General features: G+C 46.8%; 1 protein-coding gene across 1 annotated transcript in view; it reads left to right on the plus strand.

Annotated features, from left to right (window-relative positions):
* The first annotated feature begins 11,014 nt into the window (after positions 1–11,014).
* Positions 11,015–11,110, plus strand: part of XKR6 (XK related 6) — a 180,210-nt gene continuing 180,114 nt past the window's right edge. The window contains exon 1 of the mRNA XM_027665087.1: positions 11,015–11,089. Coding sequence (XP_027520888.1) covers positions 11,015–11,089 — 75 coding nt within the window. The remainder of the gene's footprint in view (positions 11,090–11,110) is intronic.

The raw sequence follows: 11,110 nt of genomic DNA on the forward strand, positions 1-11,110 counted from the left end.
TTGTCTTCTCTGCAAGATTCATGGAGCCACGTGCAGGTTTATTTATTAACTCTGGTTAGCAATAGTGACTCGGAGCAACCTGGTCTAGTGGAAGGGGGTTGGAATGAGATGAGCTTTAAGGTCCCTCCCAACCCAAACCATTCTGTGATTCTATGGTTGAACTCAAGTGCTCTCAACTCCTGACTGTGCAGAACTGCACATCTAAAAGACTGATGGCAAAGGCTTCCATGTCCTCTTCCCAGCAGTTGAGTTCCTGACAAGAGGGACCACCACCCTGAGATCACCCTCACCACAAGTCTCTGCACACCCAACAGCAGTTATTCCAAGAAGTGATCATTTCTGGGAGGTTTAATGTTGTTTTAGACCTGTTAATAATATCAAAGAGCCATAAAAAAAATAATTTATAGTGGAATTGTATGGGATGACTCTTAGCATCAATAATTCCAATAATTTGACAAGAAGGAACAATAATCTTCTATTTCCAAGTGTAAGGATAACCAAAGAGTAAAGAATGTCCACAGTCTTGGAAAAAAAAGCTGGAGACACTTTTAGTCCAAGTCCAAGCTGCTGTTGATCTCCTGAAGGATTTTCCATGGAATCACTGGGTAAACTTGAGCTTTACAACTCCATAAATGAGAACAGGTGTCACCTTTCCACATCCATATTTCTAAATGCAGGAGGGTTTTTCTGCCTGGGATGATTCAATGTTTATATTTACGCGGTGGAGGAGAGGAGATTATTGTCGTTTGCACTGATGAAGGAGGTGGTTGTCACCTTCCCATTTCTCCATATTGAATCTTTGTTAGCAAATAACAGGTCTGGAGGAAAATGAGAGCAGGAGATAATTTAAATGGGCGCCACACTTAGCCCTGGTAAGGAAATTTCAAAAGTGAATCAAAACGAAAGCAGAATCATTTTTTTCCTCAACAATTTAGGTAATTATGGACAAGGCAAACATCAGTTCTCACTAAGAAAGAAACTGAAAAAGAAACTGAACCAGCTCCTCTGGTATCTTAGGGCAAAATTTCAGTTCCTTAATTAACAGATTCAGAAATATTGTGTGTGCTGGCAGATGGAAGGAATGATAAGAGTACTTGCCAAAGCTGGATATACTGGTGATGTTCACATATCAGAAAGCACAGTGTGTGCCTGAACCAGGACTTCAGAATGGCCAGATTTAATTTTTAGACACTGTCTGAAATAGCCACATGATCATTTTTGCCATAGCGATGAAAGACTTTAAGCATCCATTTCAAGCTGGGCAAATCTCATCTGTCCCCTGAGATATCAAATGACCTGTGCAAAGCCAAATTAATTAAAAGCATTTAAAAATAGAGAAAGAGAAATGGTGATGCTTTTAATATGGTGGGAGAACAAAAGTAAGGAGTGTTTCTGTTATCCTACAAAAGAGATCTTTGCTCAGTTACACAATAAACAGTGTTTATGCCCCATCTCCTTACACTTAATGCCAAGTGGCAAAACCAGGTGAATGGATATTTTCAGAACAGGTAAAAAGTCCATGTTGCTGCTTGAAACCAGAGCCTGTTCCTTCCAAGAGAAGCTGAGTCATGAGAGGACATGGGGTGGAAAGATCCCTGGCAGGGGGTTGGAACTAGATGATCTTAAAGGTCCCTTCCAACCCAAACCATTCTATGATTCTATGATTCTATAATTCTATAATTCTATGATTCTGTGACTCTATGACTCTATGTTTCTATGATTCTATGATTCTATAATTCTTTTCAGGACCAAAAGGATAAAAACTGTAATGAAGCTAAAAGAGGGAGAAAAGATTTATCAAGTGCAAAAGGACATGTAAGTGAGAAATCCCATGTGGTTCTTGGTGAGAAAAGAAGGGCTGCAAAGGTGCAACCAACATAGAATTATAGACTCTCCTGAGTTGGAAAGGACTCACAAGGATCATCAAGGTCCAACTCCAGGCCCTGCACAGGACAACTCCAAGATTCACACCATAAACAAGAGGAATGCAATGGAAATTAAAATGTTGTCCTCGGGATTGAAAAGGAGAGAAAAATAAGGACACCAGGTGTGGACAGAGCTTTAGGAAAATGGTCCATGGAGGGCCTAAGGAGGTCAGTGAATAACCAGGGGAAGGTGATTTCTCTGCAGTACCTGGACTAGAGGAAGGACTGTGGAGAGAGGAAATAAAGACACAAAGGTGTAATAACCCCCATCAGAAACAGGTAATGCTTGGCCTGATGTTTCAGTCAAAGGGAGATGGAAGAAGCTACAGTCACCAGAGTGGCTACCACCAGCAGTCTTTTCCTTGTTTTGTTTTTTTTTTTTCCAAGGGGAAACCAGGCAGGTTCAGTTTTCCTGTCTTTATTTGGTTTGGTATAAAAGGTCATGCATTTAATTAACAACTCTGTAGTGACAGTGTTAAATATTCTGTCACATGCACGGGTTTGGAGAAGGTTTACATTATCATGAGACCCCACTTGAGGTACTGCTTCCCAGCTCTGGGGACCTCAACATCAGAAGGAGAAGGACCTGCTGGAGCAAGCTCAGAGGAGGCCACAGAGATGCTCCAAGGGCTGGAGCCCCTCTGCTCTGGAGCCAGGCTGGGAGAGCTGAGGGTGTTCACCTGGAGAAGAAAAGGCTCTGGGAGACCTTAGAGCCTCTTCCAGTGCCTAAAGAGGCTTCAAGAAAGCTGGAGAGGGACTTTGGAAAAGGGCCTGGAGGGACAGGACAAGGGGGAATTGCTTCCCACTGAAGGAAAGTAGGTTCAGATTAGATATTGCAAAGGAATCCTTTGCTGTGAGAGTGGTGAGACCCTGGCACAGGTTGCCCAGAGAAGCTGTGGCTGCCCCTTCACTGGAAGTGTCCAAGGCCAGGTTGGATGGGGCTTGGAGCAACCTGGGGTAGTGGAAGGTGACCCTGCCCATGGCAGGGGGTTGGAATGAGATGATCTTTAAGATCCCTTCCAACCAAACCATTCTGTGATTCCATGATTATCAGTTTTAAAAAATAAGCATCAGGGCCTGTGGGAAGGGGGATCACTTTATAAGAAATATACTTTACCTTAGTCAAGGTGTGAAATCCAACTCCACTTCCTCTCACAGTCCATGGTTATCCACTGCAATTCCCAGTGACCCAAAAGAACAGAAAAAGAACATGCTACACACAGTTCCTGTTGGCACAGGGGCCAACCTTCACCTAATTGGGAAGGGGAAGCATTGCCTGATAACTTTATTTTCCCCTGAGCTCCAAAAATCAGCGTGGCACACTGACAACAGCAGCTACTCTGTGAGGTACATCCCTGCTCTTCATAGCCAATTAAATCATTGGAATCCCATGGGGGGAAGTAGGAAATGCTGTGTAGTTGCTTTTCCTAAATCCCAGCTTGGAAAAGCACCAAGCAAGTCTATCAAACTGGAGGTCTGAGCTGTTAATGCTCTTCCAAGGGGAGAAACACACAGTTCTCACCACCTTTTTTTTTGGTTGATGAAGTCACATTGCTTCTTCCTGCTGGGTAACCAGTACCTTGAGGAGCAGGGGAGGGGATTATTCTGTGCTTGGTTTAATGGGAAAGCTGTAAGTACTTCCAGGTTTTACATGGAAAAGGCAGGAGGGTCTGAAAGCTTCGTGCAGTCACCCCCTCCTGTGCAGCCCCATCCCTGGGTGGCCTCATGATCACGCATCCGATGTCACTGGTTCAGCTGGTGGCAGCTAAAAGGTGTCCCACAAAGGGAAAGCAGAGAGACAGGTTCCTTTTGATGCACAGTGATAAATGAAAACAGTTGCAGCTCTCAGGAGATGAAAGGAAGCCTGAGGAGAGCTGAATAAAACCTGTCACCACAGGTAAGATCTAGATAATGGGAACGATGAAGTTTGCTAATGCACACTTCTCAAGACCATAGTAACTCTTAAATTTGTCAGGAGGTGTGAAGTGATTTAAATGCAACGTTCCTGTCCAATGTAGACAAGGCTGGGGCTCACACAATTCCATATTTAGTAGAGAATTGTTAACCAGTTTTTATCATGCAACACCTGAGGACCTGAACAAGTTTCACAACCTCTGTAGGTTATATCAGTACCTTCATCTTGCTAAAAACATAGCCAGAAAGAGAAGACCATTTTTAAGGAACAGCCTCTTGGTTTAGATGCCTTCTCTGTGACAGCCTCATCCTGTTAAAACCTCAGTGAGTGAAACTAGGGTGGCTCACAGGGATATTTACTTTGAAAAGGACCTTTCCTTGGTTGGGTTACGGGAGTCTAAACATATTTTTTCATGTTAATGTATTTCCTGCAAAGGGTAATCCATGTAAAACTACTCAGTTGGATGTGAAAGGATAGGGTTGTAAGGAACTGTGATAGGAAGTCAAACACCTGGTCCAGCTGTGAGAACACATCACAGTTGTTTCAAGACCAGGCTGGACAAGGCTTGGAGCAACCTGGAATAGTGGAAGGTGTCCCTGCCCATGGCAAGGGGGTGGATGGAGATGATCTTTAAGGTCCCTTCCAACCCAAATGATTCTGTGATTCCATGAATTGACCAGTAGGGACTAACACAGGGCTACTGACAGTCACTGCTAACATTTATCAGCCACTTGCATTGCTAAAAAGAACACTTTAAAAATTAAGCCCTCAAATAAAAAAAGAAGGGATGGAACTGTAAATCTTCACCAAACATTCCTCATGCTCTGTTAGAGGTAGTTCTTAGGATGGTTGTGAGTTGGCTTTTCAACATTTGCCACTTTCTGCACCTTTCCTAGAGAGTCCAATGTCAGAAAGTGGGGTGGGAGAGGCTGGACATGCCCTGGCCATGGGCACTCCCAGCCCAGAGATCCCCCGTGTCCTGGGCTCATCCCACAGCCTGGGCAGCAACGGAGGGGAGCATTCTGCCCCTCTGCCTCTTCAGGTGAGAACCTACCTGCAGAGCTGCCTCCAGCCCTGGGGAACAACAGCACAAGGACGTGGAGCTGCTGCAGCCAGTCCAGAGGAGGCCACGGAGACGCTCCCAGGGCTGGAGCCCCTCTGCTCTGGAGCCAGGCTGGGAGAGCTGGGGGTGTTCACCTGGAGAAGAGAAGGCTCCAGGGAGACCTTACTGCAGCCTTTTAGTACTTGAAGAGGGCCTATAAGAAAGATGGGGCCAAAGGGGACAAGTGGCGATGGTTTTAAATTGAAGGAGGGTCAATTCAGATTAGATATAAGACATAAGGTTTTTACAATGAGTGTGGTGAGGTCCTGGCACAGGTTGCTCAGAAAACCTGTGGCTGCCCCATCCCTGGAAGTGTTCAAGGCCAGGTTGGCTGGGGCTTGGAGCAACCTGGGATAGTGGAAGGTGTCCCTGCCCACGGCAGGGGGTTGGAGATGAACTCTAAGAGATCACTTCCAACCCAAACCATTCCATGATTCCAGGATTCTATGGAAGTGCTGCCACAGGAAGACAAGTAAGAGACAAGTAATAGCAAAAGCAGCATCCTGTTAATCCTCCCTAGTATAAACATGTAGCATTCAAAAATCCACCTACCCAGAGAGGTGGTGGATTCACCATCCCTGGAGGTTTTTAAAAAGACACTGGACGTGGCCCTTAGTGCCATGATATAGTAATTGGAGTTGGATCAGGGGTTGGACTTGATGATCTTGGAGGTCTTTTCCAACCCAATCTATTCTATGATTCTATGATTCTATGATTCTATGATTCTATGATTAATAGAAATTATCAAAGTTAATCGACAGAAAGGCTGGCCCAAATGTGTTTTTAAGCCAAGTTCACACAATAACTACTAAGTTTACCAACATATCCAAGTTTTCATACTGCAGAGGCATGAACGCTGTGGCAAAGGAAGCTAGAGTCTTTTCTGCCTCATGCATGAATAACAAAGCCACCTGCTATATTCCAGCAGTGGATGCTTTATTGTTAGTGATGATGCATGAGGCAGAAATAATGCAGTTTGATTTTTGGAGACAATACCAAGTTGAGCTTGCAAGGCTGTCAGCCCACACTCGTTTGACTTGGGAACTGAGCAAACAACATGGAAGTAATTGATGGAAACTAATGACACAATAAGATGTCATTTTTTTCTGACCTACTTTGCTTAAAGTAAATCCCCATTAATTGTAATTATCTGTACTCCACGTACACCAAACTCTCAGCTGGATCCATCCCCCAGTTATTTAAATGAGGTACTTCCAGATTTACACAACTCTGATTCTGGCTTACATACCTCTCTATATATAGTGTTTGTTCCCCTGATCTGAATAAATGCCTGGAAGATGGAAGACCACACAGCTCAATTAGTTTATTGATCAGGACCAAAAAAGCCTTTACCCAGGCAGTATAAGGAGGTTATGATCCCATGCCAGGGTTCTGCCGGAGCAACAAACACTCCTCCCATTCCTGGTGCCTCGCTGGTGCTTCTGGAGAACAGAGAGAGCATGAAATGCAAGGCACAGACAGATCAGCTCCCAGTGCTGCAAGGGAAAAACCCTGGCTAAACACGTTTTATAAATACTCGGAGATCTCAGGGTCACCCAGAGTTTACCCAGACCTCCGGACAGAAGCGCCTCCAGCGCGATGGAAGCGTGGGATGGCGTTGAGCGCCAAAAAAAGCTTCCTCCTCTCAAAAATGTGGGTTGAGAGATCTCAACATGGGTGTGATTGACACTTACAACTTCCAAAAAATCCCCAAAAATACCATAGTGTTGGCTAATAAAAGAAACAGGCTCTGACTAATGACTTCCAGCTCTCTGGAAGGGCCAGGGCTACAAGGGAACAGCTCTTGTTGATTGAGAGGGCAAAGCACCATTCCCATGTCCTTGGCCAAAGCCACCACACAGCTGTGGCTGTGGGTACCACGGAAACCGGGAAGTTGTGAGGAGATCTGGACATGGCTGCATCTCTACTGTGTGCTAGGAGAGTGAGCAGGAGCTGGAGAACATCATGGGATAATCAGGAATTAAGATGTAAGTGGTGGAGATATCACTTCTGGCCACCCACGGAGTCATGTATCCATGAGTCATCGCCTGATGCAGGAAGGAACGTAGCGTTCCATGCATCCAAATGGACAAGATCTTTCCAAGGAGAGATGATCTGGGATGGAAGACCTTTCAAGGGCTTTCATCCCAGCTGTTTATCGTTCCACACTGGCATGCATTTTCCCTGATAAGATTAGGAAGCTCTGTGTTGAAGTGAGTTACTTTTTTATTTTAGTCTCCCATACTCCTACCGGAAAGATCTTCCGATTTCCAGACTAAATATATTCCTGGCCAGTTCCTACTCATTTACTTTTCCACCGCTGCCCTTCAGTGTCCCAGCGCCTTTCCCTTCGCTCGCATTTACTTTCCAGGGTGTATTTATAGGCAGAAAACTCCTTCTCCAATCTTATTTTTGCTAAACTAAAGAAGCCAAATTCTTTCAGCTCACAGGAGAGAAAGACGGACTCTCCCGACCTCTGATCAAAGCCTGGCTCTTCCCTGCACAAATTCCAGCCTGACTTTGCCCTTCTTGGACACCGGTGGTCACAACTGCACCGAGAAATTGGGAGGCAGTGCCAACAGTGTGCTGCATCATGTCATCTCTTGCCCAAGCAGCTGCTTTTCGCATCTTGTGTGCCAAAATCCTCAACTGCTGCCTTCTCCCACCCAAATGTCTCATCACACAAGTTTGGGTTGTTTTTGTATCAAAACAGATGACTCGTCTGCCCCCTTATTGGTTCGTGAAGTGCAACGTGCAACCTACACTTCTATTTAAATAATAACACCAAATAGTGTTATTACTTCTGTGTTGTTTTGCTTTTGCTTTTTCCCCCCCTCTTTCTAATCATATGTAGCAAATCTGCTACACAGAAAAGTTTGAAGGGATGAGGAATGATTCCATTTATATCTCCTTGTGCTGCAAATCAGAAGTTGAAGCTTAATCTGGGTGCTTCCCACCCAAAAATACAGGTCCTAGAGTCCTTATTTCTTACTGCTGGGAGAATTAGCATCCATATTTAGGTTTGAAAGTGTCCAACAGGAGAGGGATTTTATGTTACATATATATTTTTATACATGTCTTATGCACGTGAAGTGCTGGTTTGTGTTTTATCTATTTCCATATTCTTGCAATAGCTTAAGTGGGCAGAAAATAAGAGAATATCTGCAACATTTGGTTCTGTTATCATGGGGACCTGTGGGATCATGTCCTCTCCACTCCTTTTATATAATATTATCGATAATGCCAGTTTTCTCCTTTTGGAGAACTTTGTGCTAGAGTTTCACTCCAATTGACTTCGGTTTGGTCACATCCAGGTGTGCATCAGGTGAATCCACCTGGCTAATGCCAAAAACTTTGCTTTCTGCTCCTTTTCTTCTGTTTCTCCGCCATAGGAGGATCCAACCATTTCAAAACCAGCAGCACTTTTCAGACCTTACAAAAGTTTTGAGCTCCTTCAACTCAGAAACACCAAGTACAACCTTCCCAGGCAGCCTATTTAATATATGCAAGTCATCCCACTTTTCTTAGGATTAAATTAACTCTTCCTCCCTGCAAAAAGCATTTTATCTGCATTTATGCACTTTTCTACCTTCTGGGAGGTTTTTTTCCATGTTGAAATTTAGACTCTGCAAAGCAGCAACTTTGGCAGCACGTTCTGGAGCCCTGAATCTCTCAGCCCTGATTTTTGCCACAATTTAAAGGAAAAGAAGAAAGGGTAGAATTCAGACTCTCATAGAAAGAGGTAGAAGCAGCAGCTGGAGGAGGATCTGGAAGGAGCATCCTTATGAAACGGGAAAAAGCACAAATGGTAAAAAGGGAAGATTTTAACCTACAGAGGACAGCACAAGGCAGCTCAGAAAACATGGATATGATGAATGAACAGATGTGTAATGGGGAACTGGGGAGGAAGGACCCTGAATTTGGCTTCCCAGCCTGCCAGTGGGTTCTTCGGTGAAACAGCTGCCTGGGGTGCAGCTCAGCCCCAGGCAGATCCCAAAAACAGAGCAGGGAGTGGCTTCCCCAGCTTGTCAGAGGTTTCTCCAGAACAGAGCTGAGCCCATGGAGAGGAGCTGGTTGGTCTGCCCGACTCCATAAGAACAGGGTGGGAGAAGTAGTGTCCCCCAAAGTGGGTAAGGAAAGGACAAGAGGAGAGGAGAGAGAGGATGTGTGACACCTATGTTAGAAGCAAAGGGGCAGGAAGAGACTGTGGTGGGGTATTTGGAAAGGCAATGAGGTGATGTGAGCTTGGGGTGCCCAGGTGGGCTTGGAGAGTGCCACTATCATCATAGGATGAATCCCAGAATGGTTTGGATTGGAAAGGACTTTTAAGATCATCTTGCTCCAATCCCCTGACATGGTAGGGATACCTTCCACTATCCCAGGTTGCTCCAAGCTCCATTCAGCATGGTGTTAAGCACTTCTAGGGATGGGGCAGCCACAGCTTCTCTGTTCCAGTGCTTCATTACTCTCAGAGTAAAGGAGGGGGACCTGTGGAATGGGGAGGGACAGGAGTATCCCTTCCCCAGCACAGCCATGGGACTGAGGACAGCACAGTGGTGGTCCTGGGATTTGAGGGTGAGCAGGTGACAGGGACAGGGCAGTTGCATTTCAGAATATGGATCTGAGGGTCAAGACATTGGACAGGGCAGCTGATTTGGGAGTTGGATGGGGTCAGCACAAGGGTGTCCAGCTGAGGATGGTCTTGGGAATGCTGGTGTCAGCACATGGAATTTGGGAGAAGAAACACAATGGAATGTTTTTAATGTCCAAAGGAGGACCAGGAAGATGGTGAAGGATCTCGAAGGGAAGCCATATGAGTAGCAACTGATGTCATTGGGTTTCTTCAGCCAAGAGAAGAGGAAATTGAGGTCAGGTCTCATCGGGGTCTGCAGCTGCCTCACGAGGTTCAGTGGAGGGACTTGAGGCTGGAGCTGTGTAAGAGGAGGTTTAGTTTGGGCATTAGGAAAAGGTTCTTCCTCCAGAGGATGGTTGGGCACTGAACAGGCTCCTCAGGGCAGTGATCATGGTCCCAAGGCTGCCAGAGCTCAAGGAGTGTTTGGGTGACACTCTCAGGGACATGGTGGGACTGTTGGAGTGTTCTGTGCAGGGCCAGGAGTTGGACTTGTGTGTCCCTTCAACTCAGGATATTCTATGATTCTGTGAAGATTCTGTGATTCGAAGATTAGAGAAGTGGAACACCTCTCCTATGAGGAAAGGCTGAGAGAACTGGGGTTGTTTGTTCAGCCTGGAGAAGACTCTGGGTACCTTCCAGTACCAAAGTCTTAAGCTGAGCCAGGGGAGGTTTAGTTTGGACATCAGGAGGAATTTCTTCACAGAAAGGGTGATCAGACACTGGGAAGGGGCTGCCCAGAGAGGTGGTGGAGTCTCCACTCTTGGAGGTGCCCAAGAATGACTGGATGTGGCACTCAGTGCTCTGGGCCGGGTGACAAGATGGGGATGGGTCACAGGTTGGACTCCATGATCCTGGAGGTCTTTTCCAATCTAAGTGGTTCTGTGATTCTGTGAAATGGCCTCAAGCTGTGTCAGAGGAGGTATAGATTGGAATATTAGGAAAAAGTTCCTCATGGAAAGGGTGATCAGGCAACGGAACAGGGCAGTGGTAGAGGCACCATCCCCGGAGGTTTTCAAAAAAACGTGTAGATGTGGAACCTGGGGACGCGATTTACGGGTGAACACGCCACCGCTGGGTTAGTTGGACTAATGATCTTGGAGGTCTTTTCCAACCTAAATGATTCTGCAGGAGGGCTCCAAGAGGACTTCGGGCATGGAGCGACAGGACACAAGGGGGAACGGCTTTGAGCAACGCGGTCTAGCGGAAGGTGCCCCTGCCCGCGGCAGGGGGCTGGAACGAGACGGTCTCTGAGGTCCCTTCCCTGCCGCTCCCTCCCGGCTCCGGCCGCTGTCGCCGCCAGGCGGCCCCGGCCCGTCCCGCGGCCCGCGCACGGGAAGCGCCGCCCCCGGAAGCGGCGGGCGGGGGGAGCGGGCACGGGGGGGGCGGAGCGAGCGAGCGCCCGGCGAACGGGCCGGGGACGCGGCGGCGGCGGCAGCAAGATGGCGGCCAAGTCGGATGGCGGTGGCGGCGGCGGCGGCGGCGGCGGCTTCGCCCAGCTGCACAACCTGGACGAGGCGGCGGCGGCCGCGGGCGGC

The sequence above is a fragment of the Corapipo altera genome, unplaced genomic scaffold (assembly GCF_003945725.1).
Source record: "Corapipo altera isolate COAL_440 unplaced genomic scaffold, ASM394572v1 164, whole genome shotgun sequence".
Taxonomy (NCBI): domain Eukaryota; kingdom Metazoa; phylum Chordata; class Aves; order Passeriformes; family Pipridae; genus Corapipo; species Corapipo altera.